Source organism: Penicillium psychrofluorescens (assembly GCF_964197705.1).
Source record: "Penicillium psychrofluorescens genome assembly, chromosome: 4".
Taxonomy (NCBI): Eukaryota; Fungi; Ascomycota; class Eurotiomycetes; order Eurotiales; family Aspergillaceae; genus Penicillium; species Penicillium psychrofluorescens.
In genome coordinates this window covers 3,803,065-3,823,610 of record NC_133442.1, presented here as the reverse complement: position 1 = coordinate 3,823,610, position 20,546 = coordinate 3,803,065, and the positions used below count along the sequence as shown (strand labels likewise).

The 20,546-nt window shown below is 54.6% G+C and overlaps 10 protein-coding genes across 10 annotated transcripts; 5 read left to right on the top strand and 5 right to left on the bottom strand.

Annotated features, from left to right (window-relative positions):
- Positions 1-392: 392 nt before the first annotated feature.
- On the bottom strand, positions 393-2,063 carry PFLUO_LOCUS7093 (uncharacterized protein; the record flags this gene model as incomplete). Its single annotated transcript, XM_073784699.1, has 2 exons — positions 393-1,823; positions 1,881-2,063. The coding sequence occupies 2 exons, from the start codon at positions 2,061-2,063 to the stop codon at positions 393-395; spliced, it is 1,614 nt and encodes a 537-aa protein (XP_073641128.1).
- A 1,413-nt stretch (positions 2,064-3,476) lies between these two features.
- On the top strand, positions 3,477-5,757 carry PFLUO_LOCUS7092 (uncharacterized protein; the record flags this gene model as incomplete). Its single annotated transcript, XM_073784698.1, has 3 exons — positions 3,477-3,585; positions 3,675-3,806; positions 3,860-5,757. The coding sequence occupies 3 exons, from the start codon at positions 3,477-3,479 to the stop codon at positions 5,755-5,757; spliced, it is 2,139 nt and encodes a 712-aa protein (XP_073641127.1).
- Positions 5,758-6,175: 418 nt separating this feature from the next.
- Positions 6,176-7,218, bottom strand: PFLUO_LOCUS7091 (uncharacterized protein; the record flags this gene model as incomplete). The annotated part of the gene is made up of 3 exons (XM_073784697.1): positions 6,176-6,763; positions 6,819-6,998; positions 7,048-7,218. The coding sequence occupies 3 exons, from the start codon at positions 7,216-7,218 to the stop codon at positions 6,176-6,178; spliced, it is 939 nt and encodes a 312-aa protein (XP_073641126.1).
- Positions 7,219-7,699: 481 nt separating this feature from the next.
- On the top strand, positions 7,700-8,861 carry PFLUO_LOCUS7090 (uncharacterized protein; the record flags this gene model as incomplete). The annotated part of the gene is made up of 3 exons (XM_073784696.1): positions 7,700-7,838; positions 7,889-8,335; positions 8,389-8,861. 3 exons carry the CDS (start codon positions 7,700-7,702, stop codon positions 8,859-8,861), a joined length of 1,059 nt encoding a protein of 352 aa, XP_073641125.1.
- Positions 8,862-9,586: 725 nt separating this feature from the next.
- Positions 9,587-11,224, bottom strand: PFLUO_LOCUS7089 (uncharacterized protein; the record flags this gene model as incomplete). Its single annotated transcript, XM_073784695.1, has 3 exons — positions 9,587-10,845; positions 10,902-10,964; positions 11,017-11,224. 3 exons carry the CDS (start codon positions 11,222-11,224, stop codon positions 9,587-9,589), a joined length of 1,530 nt encoding a protein of 509 aa, XP_073641124.1.
- Positions 11,225-12,400: 1,176 nt separating this feature from the next.
- On the bottom strand, positions 12,401-13,380 carry PFLUO_LOCUS7088 (uncharacterized protein; the record flags this gene model as incomplete). Its single annotated transcript, XM_073784694.1, has 2 exons — positions 12,401-12,958; positions 13,015-13,380. The coding sequence occupies 2 exons, from the start codon at positions 13,378-13,380 to the stop codon at positions 12,401-12,403; spliced, it is 924 nt and encodes a 307-aa protein (XP_073641123.1).
- Positions 13,381-13,604: 224 nt separating this feature from the next.
- PFLUO_LOCUS7087 (uncharacterized protein) lies at positions 13,605-14,844 on the bottom strand (the record flags this gene model as incomplete). The annotated part of the gene is made up of 2 exons (XM_073784693.1): positions 13,605-14,678; positions 14,731-14,844. The coding sequence occupies 2 exons, from the start codon at positions 14,842-14,844 to the stop codon at positions 13,605-13,607; spliced, it is 1,188 nt and encodes a 395-aa protein (XP_073641122.1).
- Positions 14,845-15,384: 540 nt separating this feature from the next.
- On the top strand, positions 15,385-15,771 carry PFLUO_LOCUS7086 (uncharacterized protein; the record flags this gene model as incomplete). Its single annotated transcript, XM_073784692.1, has 1 exon — positions 15,385-15,771. One exon carries the CDS (start codon positions 15,385-15,387, stop codon positions 15,769-15,771), a length of 387 nt encoding a protein of 128 aa, XP_073641121.1.
- Positions 15,772-17,141: 1,370 nt separating this feature from the next.
- On the top strand, positions 17,142-18,540 carry PFLUO_LOCUS7085 (uncharacterized protein; the record flags this gene model as incomplete). The annotated part of the gene is made up of 2 exons (XM_073784691.1): positions 17,142-18,119; positions 18,181-18,540. The coding sequence occupies 2 exons, from the start codon at positions 17,142-17,144 to the stop codon at positions 18,538-18,540; spliced, it is 1,338 nt and encodes a 445-aa protein (XP_073641120.1).
- Positions 18,541-19,014: 474 nt separating this feature from the next.
- On the top strand, positions 19,015-20,347 carry PFLUO_LOCUS7084 (uncharacterized protein; the record flags this gene model as incomplete). Its single annotated transcript, XM_073784690.1, has 6 exons — positions 19,015-19,155; positions 19,215-19,367; positions 19,430-19,510; positions 19,568-19,954; positions 20,012-20,191; positions 20,243-20,347. The coding sequence occupies 6 exons, from the start codon at positions 19,015-19,017 to the stop codon at positions 20,345-20,347; spliced, it is 1,047 nt and encodes a 348-aa protein (XP_073641119.1).
- Between the last annotated feature and the right edge of the window lie 199 nt (positions 20,348-20,546).

Here is a 20,546-nt window from a genome sequence, read left to right as displayed (position 1 = left end):
CGGGTTCTGGAAAAGGTTGTGGAGGGGTGGCAGTGTTTCAATCACACTGCTTGTCAGACATTACAGGGCTTTTCTTGTTTTGTCTTGTTACGACGAGAGACCGGAGAGAGCAGACCGCAAAATGACTGTGGTAGAGGGCATGCCGGGCACAATGACAGAGCGTTCAAAGTCATCAGCATCGATTAGTTGTGAATAATGGAGCATAGTATTTACCCGGGGAGATTCTTCGGGCTTTACCACGACGGTGATAGTTTTCCAACGTAAGATTATAGCGGGAGCATCGGATATTAATGTACAGTGAGCGCGTTGTATATGGCACACCAACTCCGAAAACCAAAAACACCCTAGGCAATGAACGGACACTCTTGAACAAATGCAACAAACCCCAACATCTACGGCCGGTATGAAGAACTTTTCTGAACCAGCTCTCGCAAACGGTTCTCTACCACCCGACGCCCTTCACCATCGGTCCATACTTCATGTGGCGCCTCCGGCACCACGTCCCAAGAGAGACGATTGTTTGTGAGGTGGGAGAGATCTTCCTGTCGTTCTTCCCACTGAGGATCACTCTTAATATGGCGCCCAGAACTCACAAGGACCAGCGGAGTCTCGCCCATCTGAATGTGGCGCGCCGACTGCACCTCCGCGGCAGTCATGGTGACCGCGACCAAATTCTCCTGCAATTGAGCCTTAATAAACTTGTCGGACTGGTAAGCTGAGCGGCCGACCACGCGGTCTCGACTAGAGCGGCCGCGCAACAGAGCACCTGCCAGTCGATCCAGTCCCAGCGGTGAGAGCACACCGCGCAGCCAGAGTACAAACCCACGGCCGGGCCGGGCGAGCTCTGCCAGGTATGCTTCGTGAAGTGGATCAATCAGGAAAATGCCCTGCACTTCGAGAAGATGGCGGCTGGCAAACAACCGTGAATAGATCCCGCCAACCCCCGCCGACACCAAAATCCAGGGCCCGCGCTCTCCGGCGCGGGCCAAGGCTTCGGAGAGTGCATCTGCGGTCATGCCGGCCGAATGGGGTGACGGGGCGGTGTCCGACCACCCGAGCCCCGGGCGGTCCCAGTAACAGTAGCGGGGAATGATGCCATCGCGGTAAATGTCGTCGAGAAAAGGTTGCAGGGTATGCTCGACCGGACCCGTTCCGCCTTCCAGCAGAATGGTGGGCGCGTCAGCAGTCTCCGAGGTGCGGTTCCCCACGCAGGCAAGATGGACCTGATACGTATCGCCATTGACAAAGTATCGGCGTCCAGGCGGGGGCAGAGAAGCATCCCGGGCACGTAAAATGAGCGTTGCAGTCATCAATAGCACAGCCACTCCCATGACTGCCATGAGAATCGTCTCCGCGAAAACAGCCAGCCACTCCCGCAGCGAGCGACGAGTCTCTTCGCGACCAGTCAAACGTTCTTCCTCTTCGCGCTTCCCCCACGCAACAGTCCGGATCTGGATGACCTGGTAGATTGACATGACGGCCGCCCAAACGACCGAGGCAATGCCAACCCAGCCCTCCTCCAGCCGCAGGCGCGGTACTGCCGCACTAATACACATACCCACTAGAAGTAAGACGGAGAGGATGATGCCCCAGGTGGCCATTGGCTTGGATGGGGTTGCAAAGAACAGCAGGCCGAGCACGATGTACCCCAATATCAAGGTTGTGTAGGCGAATGCGAAGAAGCCCGAACCGCGGGTGTGCATCAGCGGAGGACTGACGAAGTTAGACGTGAGAAGAAAGGCCCACCACACGAAGGTGACGGCCAGGGAGACGAGCGAGAGGCCGCGCAAGATGTGTATGCTCCAGAGATTGTACGGCGACACCTAGATGCGCAGGTTAGCTTGGATGCTGGTCTGCCTTCTCATCGGAAACAGTCGTACGGCCGGATCATCTGGACTCAGATAGGCGTTTTGCGGGGGAAGAAGTCTCGTCTGTTCATCAGGCTCCGGCTGCGGTTCCTGTTGCTGCAGGTACTCGCCCTCTTCGCCTTGGACATTCTGGTCCTGCGGTGGCCCAGCCGACCCCTGAGGGCCACTCTTTGTTCGATTCCAGGGCGCGACCATGGTGGTGATGGATGGTGCAAGAAGAGTTCATTCGACAAAGCATGTTCTCTCGGGCTGATAAGATCATGACATGACGTCACAACTCATGTCTTACTTTGTTCCCGCCACTTCCAAGATTGTCAACAATCTGGTGGGAAAAGCAACCAAGAGCTGGACAACTGCCCTAGCCGCGATCGCAACTGGCTCCGTTGCTCCCAGTTGCCTTGTTCAATTCTCCCTGCGAGTGAGGACATGACGCCGGACTGTGCATGGCGGGGTTAGGCTTTAGAGCAAGGCTAAGGGAAGAACGGGATGGGGCCGAATGCCAAAGCTCAACGCACTGCCTGTACGCAGTGGTAGGAGTATATAGTGACATGGTGAACTAACTATCAAGCTAGGTGACTATTTGTGGATGTCGGACGCTCCACTAGAAGTGTTATTGGGAGTAAGCTTATTCTCCCCGCTGCTTGTCTCGGATCACCAATGTGTTTGCAGTATGTTGAATATTTTGCATCTCCCAGGCCTGGAATCTGTACTCCTTCCAGCCTAGCGTGATATCTACGGCCATAGGTGGTTGCAGCGATGGTGCAAGTCTAGAAGACCAGGCCGACGAAGCAGTTGCCCCGCGGATGATGATTTGCCCTAAGCTATTATTAGCTATCTTCATCTCAATGAAAATCGTCATGATCGAGGCCCCCATTTGATGATACATACCACCTGGGGGCCACGCGCTCATTTGACGGGCGAAGGATGTCAAGCAAGGGGACCAATTAAATAGTCCGAACCGCGATCGCCCCGGGCTCGGATCAGTGCCAGGCACCGAGTTGGGGTTGGCCATTGCGCCTTCAGGCTCCACCACGAGCCGTGCGCCCAGGTGGTACCCCCCCTGAAGTAGCAAGCGAATCGCGACCAGAGAGGACAGAGTGGGAAGATGGGGGGAAAACGATCTAGAGAATGCTGAAGATCTAAAGATAAAAAAAGGAAACCAGAACCAATGGAGAGCCGATGCATCGGGGGTGCATTCGATCGACGTTTGCACGCAGGGGGCGAACTTTACCCCTGAAGCCAAACTTACGAATGTGATGGAGACGCTATCGCACTAGCGCGCAGTTCGGGCCCAGGTCCTTTTGATCTCACTGCAAATTGGCCCAGTCATGGTGCTCTCTGCGCCTGGTGGGGCCTGGCTCTGTTCGCCCGCTGTCGATTGTCGCTCCCTTCTTCTCCTGTAACCCAAAGAAAACAACACCACCATCTCTCTTCGGCCTGGACAGATCTCCCAGGATTCGGATTCTGCACATTCGTGACTGCAGCGCTGGCACATCGACTTGTCTGGCATCGTCGACGTTCTGTGACACAGGAGACATAGGAGACACAGTTAGGGCAGCTGGCCCGTGGAACAAGTCGATGACTTGACCTACCTCCTCCCGATACAAGATGGCGACCACCATGGAACTACCAAGCTTTATGCCCACAATTAAATGCTCCAACTGTGGGAACAATGTTGAGATCTCAGCCATGGGCGACCATGTCTGCAAGCCCGACGGTATGAGGCATCCTCCCGTGATACAGCATATACCATATGCTACACGTCAGACCGGTGCTGATTTCTTGGGTTTCTTTTTTTCTTTCTAGTCCTATCGGTACCTTCGATGCCCACACCTCCGCCCTCTGCAGGGTTAGAGTCGCCCGGCTATCTGACGACCGCGATGGCATCCAAGCCTGGTCGAGCTGGAGCGCCGCCGCAAATCGACCCATCAATCGCAAGTACGTGATGGAGATCTCCCCGCGCGTCGCTTGCATGGACTGACCCCAGATAGATCGTGTTTTTTTGCATCCGACTGTGCCGACGCCGGCTAGCAGCATTGGATCTCATTCTCCCTTATCTGTCACTTCCGCCCCTCGATCCCCGCTTCGGCCGCCTCCGCCGCCGCGCAACCAGAGTAGCGATGATGAAGAATCCGAGGTGATCAACCTGGACTCAGTTTTATCCCCCATCCCACTCCCGGAGAGGTCGCCCGCCCGCCTGAAAAATGGGGCCACTCCTCGATCAATACCCCCGGCGCCATCACCGGGGCTGGGACTGGGCCTGGTACCGCAGGATATCCAACTCCCTCCTAGCCCACTCCCGCCACATCCTGATCCCTCTGATATTGGCCACCAGCGCGGGGATTCCATGGCCAGTCACAGCAGCTATCGCACCTCGTTTGCCAGTACACGGTATGCGAGCTCTACGGGCCGGTCGTCAACGCACAGCTTTTCTCGTGGTCTCCGGACGTTTATGGACGATGACAAGCCGCCGTTGCCCCCGGCACCTCTTCGAACCTCAAATAAATCTCCCGTCATCCGAGACTCGAATGTGTCTCTGACCTCCTCGTATCGAAGCGACTATCAGACTGACAGGGGGGAAAGCTATAGTGGATTTGATTTCGGCATCTCCTCCGGCCGGCCATCCATCCAAGGCCTGCATGATCTGCCGGAGGAAATTTCCCCGGATGATCGAACGGGCTATATGCACGACCTGAATTCCCAACTACCCTCGCCCATGCACCTGCACCCGGAGCCGAACAACGATGCCTCAAGGAAGGGTTCCGATGCCACCAGTGACGGCGCTCTATCCGTCACAAATTTTGCCCGCGCTCTCGGCCTGGACGACCATTTCAATCAAACAGAAAGCTCGAATACATCCGACGATTCCTCCCCATCCGACACCCGCAGCGGGAGCTCCATGTCCAGTGTCCCCTCTGAGCCCAGTTTGCACCGACATAAGCCGACTGATCCGCTAAATCTGGGGCCTTTGGTCGAGGAATTGCCTCCGCGGACACGGCAAACCATTTTGGAACTCCCTGGCCGCACGAGAGGCGTGCTAGAGGAGGTGCCTCCGATTCCGGCCGTGTTTTTCAGTCCCGACTCTCCCACGGACCCGGCCATCGGTCAAGGCAGCCTGGCGCTGATTTCGGATAGGCCTGCAAGAACCAAAACACCTGTTCAGGCACCTCCCTCGCCACTGAGACCGCCGCAGCGGTCAGCAACTACACCCATTCCTCCATCAACATCACCGATTCCTCGCCCACCAACTCGATCAGCAACGCGGTCCAAAGGGAAGTGCAAAGGCTGCGATGAGGAGATCACGGGCAAGTCGATCTCATCGTCCGACGGCCGTCTCACCGGCCGCTATCACCGCGGCTGCTTTGTCTGTTTCGAGTGTCATTCGCCGTTCCAAACGGCTGACTTTTATGTCCTGAACAACCGCCCGTACTGCGCTCAGCACTACCACGAACGCAATGGATCTCTGTGTTCCACCTGCCATAATGGCATTGAGGGCCAGTACTTGGAGACCGTCGAGCTCAACCAGGGTCGGTCTGACCGCCGTCGATTCCACCCGGAATGTCTGCAGTGTCGAACCTGTCGAGTTATGCTCAAGGGCGATTATTTCGAGTGGAACGGACAAGTCTATTGTGAACGGGACGCGCAGCGGGCAGCTGCTGCTTCTTATCCCCCGCCACCTGGTCGTCGACGGCCCCCCGCGGGCTCCTCTCCCTTGTCCCAGTCTCGTGAATTCCCTCCCAGATCTCCAGGCCTCCCAGGTCCTCCAGCTGGGCTCCGACCACCACCATCGCCCTCACCCAGCCAAGGCCTTCGCCCTGGTCCCAGGTTTCCATCCGGAGGTGCTCGGCGTTTCCCCGAGCGGCGGACGACCCGGCTGATGATGATCTAAGAGACCACGCTCTGTCCTTGTGACCGGTCGTCTGATTTTCCATTCGTTCTATAGATTGCGTTATACCCTTTTCTTCCTCTTTTCATGTGGCTTCGGCCGACGCTGGCGTTGCTCGATTGTTTTCCCGTGTGTCTTGGAGGGATTTTTGCAGCTTTCTAAACTCTGCCCACGCTTTCGCTCCTTTTTCCTTTCCTTTCTTTCTTGTTCGTGTATACTTTTTGTTTTCATCCACTGTGATGTCGCAATGCTTTCCATGTACTAAATAGCCATCGGTTGGGAGAGGGGGTTGGGTCAAGGCGTCTTCTTATATCTATATTGTGAATGGAGATCATATCTACTTCTAACATTACGAACCCGAATCGTATGGTCTCATTATCTCATTAACCATCAGAGATGCGGTCCGTCCACTCGCCCGGATTCAGTTGAGTTTGCGCTCCTCGAACTGCACCCGCTCCACGGCGGGAAAGTTCTTTCTATAGAACCAGCCGAATACGAGCACCATAAACGACACGACGAGAATCTCCAGACGCTGTCGCAGCGAGAGTCGATCCATCGCTGGGTCGCGTTTGGACGGAGAACCACTCGTGAGATCCTCCTCCCACTGTTTGCAGTCCTCCCGGAACCGGTCTGGATGGTCGGTGATGACTCCGTCGACCTCATGGCGAAGCGCCCAGCGCGTCAGGGCCGGAGCGTTCACCGTCCACAGATAGACGCGTCTGCCTGCCGCTCGCACTTCCTCAAGGAAGCCGTTGCCCAACGGGCCGAGCAAAACCTTTTGATTGATGCTGAAGGCAATGCGCGGCACTTGGAGGAACTGGCGTGCATAGCTTAGGTTCCAGCAGATCAGAGTGATTTCATATCGAGGCAAATACTGCTGGCGCAGTGGCAGGTACCGAGCTGACCAGCAGCCGATGTTGATGCGGCGGTGCCAGTCTACGGTGCGGATGGGCACGGATTCGATGGTCTCCGCGATGCCTTTCATGATAGCGTGGGGATCGTTGTCCAGCTAGCGTTCTCCCGTTACTACCGAGTTCAACGACCGGGATCGGGCTGGGGCTCACCTTGATATCCAGCATCACCCAGATCTGCTCCCGCTCCGGTTGCACCAGGTATTCGAGGACATCCGCTAACCGCGGCATTGGCTCATGCGGTGCTCGGAGGGTGCGCAGGGTCTGGATATAGCTCCAGTCACAGTCGATGATCTTCTTCTTGACCCCAAAGCAGCGCTCGAGAGTTCCATCCTGCGTCTGTCAATCTCGGGTGTCACCGGGCCATAAACTCGCTACCCACATGCGACAACACTACGACTCCATCTCGAGTAAGATGGAGGTCAATCTCAACGGCATGGCTGCCTGCACGGACCGCACCATCTATTGCAACGAGCGTGTTCTCCGGATAGCTACCCTTGAAGCCCCGATGCGCAATGGTCTGGGGAACCCGGGAAGAACCGGTGGGGTGCATGAAATGGGCTTAGGAACATGAGTATGGATGGCTAACGGAGAACATGCATGCCAGCAACCGACCTGGGATATCTTGCACGAGCGGTGTCCTATCGTCTGCCATAGTGGTGCGCAACGAGGAGGGTTGATGAAGAGGTGAGATTAGGAGGGGGTCGGAGAGCCCACTAACGAAATGATAGTGTGTTTGGGGGCTGACAGCTAGCCATAAGCAAAAGATTTACTGGGAACTTTTTAAATTTATATGGATAAGCAGAGATTCATCATCATAAATAATAATTTATTAGTAATGACTATAACGAACGCATCGACAACTATATAATGCCGATTTAATAGACACATGGTAGGACATCCCGCAGGCACTGGTGTTGTTCTCCTAGCTGAGTCATTCCTTTATCCGTCACTCAAATTCCTCTCACTGCCAACCCCAAGACTGTAACTATATGTGGGAGTTTTAACTAGGCGTATACACTATATCCTCCACCATGTCCGTCCAACAATGGGTCACGCCCCTTCAAGGCCTGGACAGCTTACGCCAGACCGAAGTGCCCATGCCCACCCCGAGCCATGGCGAAGTGCTAGTGGAAATCCATACGGTCTCGCTGAATTACCGCGACGTCGAAAGTGTGTTCATTGCCAACCCTCAAACAGCCCAGAATCTGACTGGTCCGCAGTCACTAAAGGCGAGTATAAACACCATAAAGCTTCCGAGCAGGATGATACCGTCGTCCCCTGCTCGGACATGTGTGGTGTGGTCACCCACGTTGGTTCCGGCGTGACTAAATGGGCAGTGGGCGATCGTGTCCTCTCGACCTGCATGCCGGACCATCTCACCGGGCAGATCACGGAAAAGGATGTGTCCCGGAGCCTGGGGTCGCCGCAGGATGGCGTCCTGGCCACTCACCGGGTATTCCCCGAGTACGCACTGATCAAATCTCCCGACTACTTGTCCGACCAGGAGGCAAGCACACTGCCGATCGCATCAGTCACGGCGTGGATGTCCATCAACGGAACGCGGCCCATGGGCCAGAATGGTGGCCAGGGCGAGTATGTCTTGTTCCAAGGCACCGGAGGCGTGTCCATCGCCGGATTGCAGATTGCCAAGGCATCCGGGGCGAAAGGTGAGTTGCAGTCGAAAAGAGCAAAAAGTGCACCAACTGAGTGAGCCATCTAGTGATCATCACCTCCTCCAGCGAGGCGAAATTGGAGCAGGCAAGACAGTTGGGTGCTGATCTGACGATTAATTACCGGACGAACCCCAATTGGCAGGACGAAGTGATGCAGTGGACGGACAACCACGGAGCTGACATCATTCTCGAGGTTGGCGGAGCCCAGACCCTGCGCAAGAGCTTTGACTGCATCGCCTTTGGAGGCCTGATCAACTGCATTGGCTATGTGTCCGGGAAGATAGATACCGACGACGATCGATTGAATGTGAACTTGCTGGCGCTGCGCCGGACCGTCACCTTGAAGGGGATCATCAACGGGCCCAAGGATCGATTCGAGGAGATGATTCGATTCTACGAGGCCCACCAGATTCACCCGGTGGTCAACCGAGTCTTTTCGTTTGCGGAATCCCGAAAGGCATTCCAGTTCTTGGAGAGCGGCAGTCACTTTGGCAAAGTTGTTATTCAGGTCAAGCAGTGAATTACAAATCACAAGATGGCACTTGTACATACATTCCCGCTCGGACTGACCAGACCTAGCTAGCTGGCCGGACTGGCCGACCTGCTCGTGAGCATGGATGTCGGCATCGCCATTGAGATTGGCCGGGAACTGGTTGGTAGTGTACATAATATTAACTTATGAATATTAGAAAGCTGTTCCTAATTTAGAGGTTTCAACTTATTACTCTAGCAATCTTTAGAATGTCTATATAGCGTGCATTATGATGCCGTAGTTAGCACTCTAAGGGTACTCCTAAGCGTACCTGGGAGTACCCGGAGGAGTGGGTCCCAATGGGCAGGGTACTTTCAGCGAATTCCTGGGTATTCTCAGCTGTAACCCCATTGAAGTCGAGCAAGTGGCCCATATCATTATCATTGCATCCTATCAAGCAAATCCCAAAATGGGACGTGCCCCATTAGTATCATTCGACCGATTTCTTCAGACGATGTAATTGGCACGGTTGGCGTATCCCGTGTTGGACTGCATCCCACTTAATTGTGGATCCGGCCAAGATGGGAACCCTTCACAGACCGCTGATCTTACGATCATCATCCATCTTCCCCGGACAATACCCGGCATCATTTGTGTAGAACCGAGTTTAGATTTCTCCCGTGGCCCTTTTCTTCAGGCCGAGTCTCGACCAAATGCGTACAGAAAGATTGGACTGGCCCAACACACATCGCTATATACACCGTGGTATCGTCCTACAGAAACCATCGGAATTCCGGGGACGAAGGTCCATCTCTCATGCGATCGGTGGGGATATCCCGGGCCCGGATCGTCACCCCGTCACGGCGGTCGCGCCGTTTGTTGTCCAGCCACATATACAATCCCAGCAGACCTGCCAGACAGGCCCCCGTTGCGCCAAAAGCGGCGACGGTGATCAGGGCGGGCATATATTTGGGCGCATCCTGCTCCCGGAACAGATTGCTGCTCACAAGGCCCATCAGGTTGGCGAGCGGCACGCCGATACTGGTCAACAGCACACGGCGGCCCTCATGAGCAATGTTGTTATTGTACCAAGTGCTCAACAACACTGATGGCGCGGACGTGCCCCATGTCATCATGAAAGTGGCGAAGTAGGCCACCTGTAGCTCCGCCTTGACATTGTCAATGGACGCGTAGATCATGAACCCGGCAAATGTGAACAGGAATCCGAGAACGATGAATGGTGACCGCAGTCGAGCGAAATCAGAGCAAAAGGCCAGCACGAGCAGCATGACTGCGCCCGTCACGTTGGGAGCGACGGTGTATAGATTGGTCTTCACGGTAGCATAGCCCAGACGTGCGATGATCTGGGGCATGAAGAGCGCGACACCCTGCAGCGGCACTCCGAGACAGATCTCGATGCAGAGAAAGACGTAGGTGGTTGGATGCTTGAAGATGCCCAGCGCTTCCCGGAAGCGGAACTCTTCGTTGACAACGGCACTCGAGTCCACCTGGATGCGATGAAAAGCGAGTGCCTTTTCATCTTCCGACAGGAACTTGGCCTCGGCCGCACTGCGAGGGAGATAGAAATAGGCGAACACGGCGAAAATGACGGTCACTCCGCCCTCGATAATAAAGAGATAGCGCCAATTCGGCAAGCTGGATCCCTGGATCTGGAAGACGCCAAAGGCGATGAGGCCCGAGAAAGCGTTGGCGATGTTTGAAGCAGCGTAGAAGACGGCCAGGCGACGAGCCAGCTCGCCGCGGCGGTAGAAAGTGGTCAGGTAGTAAATGACCAGAGGGAAAAATGCCGCTTCGGACATGCCTAGGAACCAACGCAGCGCGAACATGCCGCCAAAGTTGTGGGTTGCTGAAGATAGCAGGGTGAAGGCGCCGAACGAGAACATCAAGATCGGCAGCACGCGAGCCGAGCTGAACTTCTTCCCCAGCATGGAGAACGGGGGCGCGAAGATGACGAAGGGAACGAAGAAGATGGACAGCAGCAGGTTGTACTGGTTGGGCTTGAAATGGAGGTCTGCGTCTGGAGTCAGTCTCGTCGCCGTCGGTTGGTACTGATGGGCTGTCACATACCATCGGTCATGCCATCCGTCTCGGCGTTGCCCAAATTGCCCTTGTCGAGGGCATTAAACAGGTCTATACGGGGTCAATTACCGTCGTACTTATGTCGCAGAAGAGGACAACTCACACATGATTGCGAGGACTGGCAAGAGCCGAAAATCGAATCGCCGGCAAAGTCGTCGCTCGGCCTTGTGGTCCACCACGCGGGTGACCTCGTCCACGATGTCGGGAGCTGATCCATAGCCTTGGAGCTTGTTCTTCTCATCGACAGTCCCGACGGCTGCCGCCTTGGTTGTATCGTCCAGCGACGATGGAGGCGGGGAACTCGAGGCCATCCTGCGGAGCCAGCAGCAGGCGAAGATCAACAGGGTCTGGAAGAATCGTGTGTTTGCTGTCACCAACACCGTTGTGCAAGGATGGAGTGAAGAAGGAATAGAGAATCCGGGTCAGTTGCAGGAGGTAGCGACATTCCTTGGCCAAGAAGAAGAATGTAGCATTTCCCCGGGGGCAACCATATCATCCACCCATCCATCCCCCCACGCTCTTCTCCGCATACGTGCATCCCGCGAAATGGATGCAGTTGGCAGGGATCGTCGGCGGCGGAGACTTGCGTGGGCATGGCTATCTTATCATCTTCTCGGTGGAGAGCCACGACCGGAGCCGAGGCCGAGTATGATTCTGGGCATTGCCATTTATTATTCATTGTTCCCGGGCTATCTACACTATCCGGCAATAATCCCGTGACAATTTCCTCCGTCGCTAGAAGTGTTCCTTCGTTTACCTTGTTTTCAGATCCCTATGACATGCCAGGTCAGCGCGGTCTTCGTCGTATGCCGTGAGAGGAGATGGCCAAGAAGCAAAGTCACGGTCAGAACCACATGAAATCATTCTCCCGCTGGTCTTAAGCAATCCAGCAAGATCATTTCGGCGAGTGATAGGTCTCATCAGGGACGCAAGGGCACAATAAGGGTCTAGGAGGCAGCACTCTTTACTTACTACGGACAACCCCCGAGCAGATATTTGTCTGCTCGAAAGAATCGACAAAAGCATTCCTATCAGGCCTGCTGGTGCAGTGCAGGTCCTAACTACGATATACATGTATAAATAAAGCAATAGTTCGTTGGCCTGTCACTCGCGATAGTTACTGAGTCAATACCCGTCATCTTGAGTCATCCTGTGTAATGTCAAGTCAGATGTGCTCAGGCCCAGTCGATGCAACTGCTCGTGTTCCAGCCAAGCTGCCAAGATTGCACAATTCCCTCATCATTGTTCCTTTTTTTTTTTTTGTACATGCCACAAAAAAAGGGTTACTGAACATCAGAACTCCGAATTGCAGCACTTGCAGCACTCTTAGAAGATCGAAATTACCGTCCCCACTTTACTCTCTTCAATGTTTATCGGTGGCACAAAGGGGCACAGAGTGTATTCGAGTTTCCGGTAATATATAGCTGCTGCTGCTAGCCTTGCTTCATTCAGTAGCTGCGGCCTCCTTCGACATAGTCCGGGACAGATCAACCTCTTCGGCCCCGCGCATCCGCTTGGATCCCCTCCTCAGCACGACTCTTCCAGCTCTCTTCCCATCGAGACAGCGCCGGCCGTCCTTCCAACGCATCATCACCAGCCCATTTCATGCGTGCCTGGTCCAACGCACGGTCGGTCTCACCGTCCGGACAGATGATGTAGAACGACCCCTGTTCCAATCCCTTGCGGAGCTCTTCGGCCACTTGGCTCGGGTACCATGCTCCGGCGGGTTTCTGTACCTCTTCTTCTTTGGTGGGGCCCACGTTGCCCATGAGACCGGTCCACGTCCATCCTGGAATGAGAAGGTGAACGGAAATATGGGCGGTGGACGGGTCAGAACGAAGATCGTGAGCGAGATGCTCGGTCATGCTCTTGATTGCCGCCTTGGAGGCATTGTACGCCGGATTGCTCGCGCCGGGCGGGTTGGTGATGCCCTGCTTCGATCCAGTGACCACAATGGACTTGGGAGTCGGGACTTGGGCCCGGAGAAGAAGGGGTAGGATAGTCTCCAGTCCATGCAAAGGACCGAACAGATTTGTGTCCAGCGTCTGTGCGAATTAGAGCTTAGGTACGATGGTCACCGGGCATTTTTTATCTCTCTTACCTTGCTCCAGTATCCAGGATCCAGCCAGGTCTTCAGTCGGCCTCCCTCGGACTGGCCCGCAGCTTTGTAGGATTTGCCGGCATTCAACACCACCAAGTCGATCTCCGGGAAGAGTCCGACCATTTGCTTGATGGCTGCGTCCCAGGCGGACCGATCGGAAACATCCACCACGTAGGATTCGGTCTGTAAGTCTGGGTTCATCCCCGCGAGGGCCGTCTTTGCCTTGACGAGATTCTCACGGTCGATGTCGAGAAGAGCCAGATGCATGCCACTGCTCCGGCAGAGCTTTGCGATCGCAAAGCCGACGCCGGACGCAGCACCGGTGATGAGGGCGGTTTTTTTGTTTTGAATCACGGATTCTGCCATGGTGAATGCTGGAGGAGGAGGAAGATGACGAAATAGGAACGTAGATGATCCAATGTTCCCCCCCGCCCTATGATTAATCCTGGCACGGCTTATGGAATCCCGGGAATAGCGGAGTTAATTCAGGCTGTCACTCTTACTTGTTTATTGGTCCCCAAATCTATCTATGTCAGGACAGTTCTATATGGTCAGGAACAAAACAACAGCAATAACCATACGCGGCCCTCTCAGCCATGCCGTCTCGGAGGCCCACGCAGACCCCTCTTCTTCAGCGCTCCACCCTCGAGCAGGCTTTCGGTGCGTCCCGGTCCAAAGTCTGGTCGGCCACCCAGAGTACCAAAAATATCGCCGATATAGTTATGAGGCGTGACGCCCGGGCCAAAGGTCGCGTCCCAGCCATTGAGGATGCCCGTCACCACCTTGATTCCGGCCAGGTAGATATTCTTAATTGCCGGCTCGAAGCCGCCCTGGTTGGCGTGGAGCAGGTTGTAGGCTGCCGACGACCCCGGATACGGGCGATCAAAGTCCGACGCGGTGCGCATGACAATGATGCGAGAGAAGTCGGTCAGATTGCGAGCGGACGACCGGAGAAGGGCCCCGAGGGTGGCATTGTCCTCTTGGGCGGTGGCACAGTAATCGCCCGTTCCGTTGGTCAGCAGCTTGGTGGTGTTCGCAAAGGCCGAGCTCAGGATGTTTCCACTGTAGTACACATCAGAGGTGGCCACATCACACTTGACCACCCCTGGCGCTAGCGTCGCGGCTTTGTACTGGTCGTCTTTGGTGGCGTAATGCGCGCGATACTCTTTGGCGGCGGCCGAGTCGGACAGAGTGGCCTGGCGAGCGAGATGGGCGGCCATCGTGCGCAGGTCGGCATTGACCTCAAAGACCTCGGTGCCGTAGAGGGTGGAAGGATACCGACCGGGGACCTCCGCGCCCATGGGGATATACCCCGTGGCGTAGCCTGGCGGCAGCTCTCGGATATCGATCTCATACTGCAAGGCCACCTGCACTGCGTAGCGCGCAAACATCACCGAGCCCGTGGTGGCGCGCTCCGGGTTGACACCGGCAATGCCGGCGATGAAGAAATAGGTCTGCGTGAGGTCGAAGAGACACGAGAGCGCGACCGACGTGATCGTGGCGGCGGCATTGATTTCGGATTCGCCCGTGACCAGCTGGCAGATGGTGTGGTCCTCCGTGCAGTGCACATCCGGAAAGAGCGGCGAGAGGCCCGGCAGGGAGATGTTGTGGGCCAGCACATCAAACTCGGCGATGTTCCACCACGCCTCGGCTTCTGGTTCAAACTGGAAAGCGCTGAGCCATTGGTATCCCTGCCTGGCACACGGGCCAACTTACCATGGAGACGATAAACACTTTCGGGACGATCTTGGGCACTTCCGGGGAAATCCCATGCGCCGTCACGCGCACGGCAGTGCCCAACAGCAGCAGCAATAGAGGGAGAGAATACATGCTGTGATGAGAGTGGGAAAGGAGAGCAGTAGCGGCGGGCTGGACGCGGGATCAGACTCTGCTGATCAGCAGCCGTGATGAAATATTCCCATATCTCTTATCTGATTATTGCTGATATCGGAGAATTGAGGCCATTGGTCCCTGTTCGGAGGTAATCCTTCCTTCTCCAGGATGGTCCTCGCCCCTTTTCCTCAGCCACGGATCACGGCCACACCGTCCCATGGTTGTGCCAGGGCGCCCATCCGGATTTAGGGTTATATTTGGTTCTGTTATGACGCGGGAGGCTCCAGCCACGAGGCCCCACGGCATGACGTACAATGTGTTCAGGACTGGTTGAAGCGCGAAAATATATTAATCGTTTGCACAGGTACCGTTGTCTTCCAACGTCACTCTTGACGTCATTTTAATCTATTTCTTCGTCGTTCCTTTGGCGCGCGTCCATAAATAAAACCCCCCCGCCAACACCCCCTCCGTCCGGTTCGTAAAAAAGAACCATTCCTCCCGTCAGGTTCGTCAGAAGAACCATCCCTTCCGCCCGTCATGCCGTCTATGCACGAACGAATCCGCGAGGACCTCCTCCTGAAAGAACGCGCGTTGTGGACCGCCATGACCTCGGCCGCCCCAGCACCCGCCGTTCAGAAACTGTGCAATCCCGAGGTCAACCTGATGTTCCCGCAAATGCCGATCCTCACGCTGGAGGACCAGTCGACCTTCGAGAAAGCGTTGGAGCCGCCCTTCCATCGATTTGACGGGTACCAATTAGACGAAGTCCGCGTCATCATCATCGACCTTATGGCCGGCGTGGTCACCTACAAGGTCCGCGCCATGCGCGGCAAGAGAGAGTACCTGGCGACGGGGTCCAGCACATGGAGCCAGGGATCGGACGGCGAGTGGCTCATGGCCCATCACCAGGAAACGCTGATTTAGGGGTTAAGAGGTTCCACGAAAGGGAAGGCCGGATTCAAGGAACGGTCCGGCGACGGAATGTTTATTCGAGAGGCGCTCATGGATATAATAATGACCGGATGACCATGAATCAACGAGTTTATGTCTTTCAAGATCTCCGATGGATTGCCAGTGCAGGTGCGATCGGCATTCGCGGGTGTTTATGTGCATAGGGCTGGTGTCTAGGGGTTGGGCGAATGGCACCATCTCGTACCGCTGCAAGGCTGCGGTCAAAGCCCTTCGCGCGGGGCAGATACTCGCGAGCGTTATCTATTGTCAGTACCAGTTGGACTCTGATGTTTGCCGGGCCCATTCTGTCCGGCGACTTGGCGGAGTAAATTAGATATTACGAGATGAACTGCGTGCTAGATCTGTCAAATGCATCATGAATGAAATCCAATTCACAAAGCAAGACCGATCCTTATTCTGGTCCACAGCGGCGATGCCTGCTTTCTGTGCCTTGGCCACCTTTCTGTAAATCGAAATCATCCGTGCCACGATCGGTGCGGAGATGACAGACGATCGCCACTTTGCAAGCCGTACCGGTCATTAAATCCCGACGGCCGGTGTTTGGTGTTGAGAGCCCGGTGTAGTAGGGAAAACGCTACCGAGATGAAGGACCCCGTTGTCCAGGCCCCCAGAAATTGCAGGGCTTGGTGAAGTGGAAATGGCGTCGCCGATCAATCTCTCGCAGCAGCTCCAAATCGAAGATTTGAGTGCGCGTTGACCGTTTCAGGATTAGAACGGGTGGGCCGAAGGGCTCCACAGCTCCGGCAGGATACGGACTGACACCCCTGCAACGGCTGTCAGAAGTTTTTTTTTTTGGCCTAATTGGGTCACGGACGTGACATTTTTTCTATCGCAGAGAAGGTGCCCAGTCTAGACGTCTCCCCCCCGGGGGCCATCGCCATCTGCCAGCTGGCCCAAATATCTGGTCAATTGGTTGTTGTTCGTTCCTGTTTTGCGACCGGTCACTCCAAGCGTACGCCACTTTTCGATGCTCCACATAGTCGCCTCGCCTCCCCTCGGGCGATGCCGAACGATCGCCTCGCTCGGCCGAACGAAAACCATGGGTGCCACGACGGGCATGAGTAAAGGCTGATTGATCTGTACATAAGAAATGGGTCTGATCGAGCTGCGGCCTGCTAATCGTTGGTCATCGAAATGCACAATGGCCTCTCAATCTATACGTATATTAAACCCAACGGTGACCCTCGTAGCGCCCGTTGCTGGCCGGGTAACTATACCAGCAAGTCCATCAATATCTGACGTTCCTATTTCGTGTCCCTGTGGACTCTATCGAGGCGCGGATATCGATTAATCAGGTGTATACTCCAGCCAAGCTCTTGACAATGCAGCCGCCGCGCAATATCATCATTGTCGGTGCCGGCATTGGAGGAATCGCTTGTGCGCTCGCCCTCTCCCGCGAACTCACTCCATTTGTACCTGATCTGAAAATCACCGTCTTTGAGCGTCATAACATCCTGTCTACATCGGGAGGTGCCATAAACTTGACTCCGGTCGCGCAGCGGCATCTGGCGCAGTTGGGAGTGCTGGAAGAGTTGGATCGGATGGGGCCCGAAGGTGGAGCCGATGTGGCCGCGATTGAACTATTCTCTATGCGTTCCGGCCACTCAATTGGTTCGATTGACTTCACTGACCAACGCGGAAACGGATTTGGGGGATACAAGGGCCGCCGGGTGATGCGTATCGTCCTCTCCATGGCGATGATGGCTGTGGTTGAGCGCAGCAGCAATGTGGAAATTGTCTTCGGCAAAAAGGTAACGGGCGGCGAGGAGATCAATGACAAGGCCGTGGTTCATTTTCATGACGGCTCGGAGGCCATTGGAGACTTGGTCATCGGCTGCGACGGTGTCCACTCTGCGGTGCGCACTCGCTGGCTGGACCCAAACCGGCCCTCTGAATATACAGGGTTCTCATTTGTGCAGGCCACTATGGACTCCGGCAGTATTTCCTCGCGCGCCCATTTTCGCTCCTCAGCACTGAATATCTCCCGTCATGGTTCCGTTCTTACGAGCTATTGTGACCGGGACCGGGAGCAAGTCTTCGCCTCTGCCATCGTACAATTGAGTGAGGAAGCACTACAAACCTATCGGCTTGAACCGGGACAAGACTGGGCGACCCAGAACAGAATGAAACGTGCTCTACGTGGCGAGTTGAATCATCGTTTTGGGAAATGTGCCATACCTTATGTTCGGGAGATTGTCGACAGTGAAGCCGAATGGATGCTGTACCCAGTGTATCATGTCTGCCCCGGTGGACGATGGTACAATAACCGTGTGGTACTCCTTGGGGATGCCGCCCATGCAGTATGTGGCTTGTTGCATTCTATGATCTCGTTGTTCTGCTTAACTGACATACCTATCCCAGATGCCGCCACGGGATGAATCGGCAGCCTATGCATTGGACGACGCCATCCTCTTCGCTCGGATTCTCGCTCGCTACCGCACGGAGCCATTGGAGGGGGTCTTTGATGCTTATGAGCGTCTCCGCCGCAGTACAATCAACCACGCATTCAAGGAGTCCAGTCGGATGTGGGACCGGAATCGGGATATGGGCGTGCTCGAAAGTCGGCTCAAGGAGTGGACGTTGCCGTTCTATCTCCGCAGCCATCGCGATGAACGCGAGGCGGCCTGGGACTTTGATGCCATGAAAATTGCCATCCCAATGCTGGACTCGAGTGAGGATTTAGTGACACTGCATTCGTTTCTGAAGGAGAGTGCCCACTAGCGAGCCACACATTTTTGCATTGCGGGCGTTTTTGCAAACAGATTACAGATTCAAGTGCGTGATGCTGGAGTGTGAGATTTGTATTAATTTATCGGATACCCAAAAATCACACTGATTCCGCCTCCCAGTACTGCATGGGATACAGTAGTAGGCATGGATGTGATGCTTGTGTCCCGAGATGTTATTATCTCGTGTTGTCTGGCTTCCCTTGCTCGCGTTATATATTCGTAGCTATGCCACATTTATTTCTCTCGTTGATATACCTACTCTCGAAAGGTGCAAACATCAATATGTAAGTAACATAGGCCTCGCTGCCTGTATGTGCTGAGTCATACGAATGGTTAACCAAGTTAACCTCGGCGCTGCCCCTCGCAAAGACCGAGCAATGCGGGCTGACTACATGCGTGGCTCAAGCATCATCATTCGAACGTCCGAATTAATATTTAAACTGCTTACAAGTCTAAACAAGGCAGGATGCCGGAAACATTCTCGTCCGTCCCAACGGTGGATTTCATTAAATTGACATCGCCTGACACGAAGAGCGAAGAGCTCGCCAAGCTTCGTGATGCCATCTTCGTGGTCGGCTTTCTATATCTGACCAAGACGGGATTAGAGGTACTAGGAAACCCTATAAATTCATGTTTGGCTCAACATGCTGATCTGCCTAACCACAGAATCTGATCTCCCGCACCCAGTCGAGTCTACCGGCACTTTTTGCCTTGCCTGCCGAAGCCAAACAGAAATGCAATATGATCCATTCGCCGTCGTTCCTGGGATACACCCGTCTTGGTGCAGAGACCACAGCAGCCAAGACCGACCTTCGCGAGGTAATGCAAATCGCACAACGCAAACAAACAACAACACAGCCAGATGGACTGATTCCGTGCAGCAATTTGACTTCGGCACGCCAGGAATGAAACCGTGGAAAGAAGAAGATCCGTTTTGGCAGCGACTTGAGGGCCCAAACCAGGTTCATGGAATCTTCCCCCCGCTGGTGCGCGGCAGTCCTAACGTTCTTATAACCTAGTATCCCGAGTACCCTGCGTCGCAAGACATGGTCGAAGGCTACATTACTAAAATAGAGGATCTGGCCCAGACATTTGTGCATTTGGTTGCGGAATGTCTGTCCCTTCCATCCACTACATTCGATGCTTTCAAAGGCAATATGAGTCGCTTGAAATTCGTCAAGTATCCCCCTTCTGCACCGGATTCGCAAGGCGTGGGGCCCCATAAGGATTCTGCAGGCCTTTTCACCTTCCTCTCCCAAGATGATACGGGTGGACTGCAAGTGCTCAATAAGAATGGCGAGTGGATTGATGTGCCTCCAGTGGAGGGAAGCTTGGTGGTGAATATCCAGCAAGGCTTCGAGGCAATCACAGGCGGAATATGTGCCGCTACGACCCACCGAGTAATTGTACGTTGTTCATTGACTGGCTATCATGACAGACCTACCACTCACCGTATCCTGTAGGCACCAACCTCAAAAACACGATACAGCATTCCATTCTTTCTCGGAGTGAGACTGGATCTGACGCTAGACCAACTTAAAAATTCGGCTTCGCATATTGTGCAATGCATTCCGGCATCTGACGACAATAAGAAGCGCGCTGTCGATGTTCCAAGCGAATTTCTATCTCCGTTGTACTCCTGTGTAAGTTTCATGCGTGCCAATTATGTGGAAATTACGACTCATTCCAATCAGTTTGGCGAGGCGCATCTCAGAAATCGGATCCTGAGTCACCCGGATGTAGGTCGGAAATGGTATCCTGAGCTGTATGCGAAATACTCTCAGCAGATTCTGAAATAATAAAGCTTGAGAGGGTTTATGTACATGCTCAACAATAATTATTTGCGTAGACCAATAATACAACACGATTCAAAGGGTTTGGCTAACCTAAGCGAGCAACTAGTTTTGATTTCCTGACATACGAATGCCAAGGGTGGAACAACAGATAATGGTACGATAGACGACCCACGGTTACTATTGGGCGTGTCTCACGATCCAC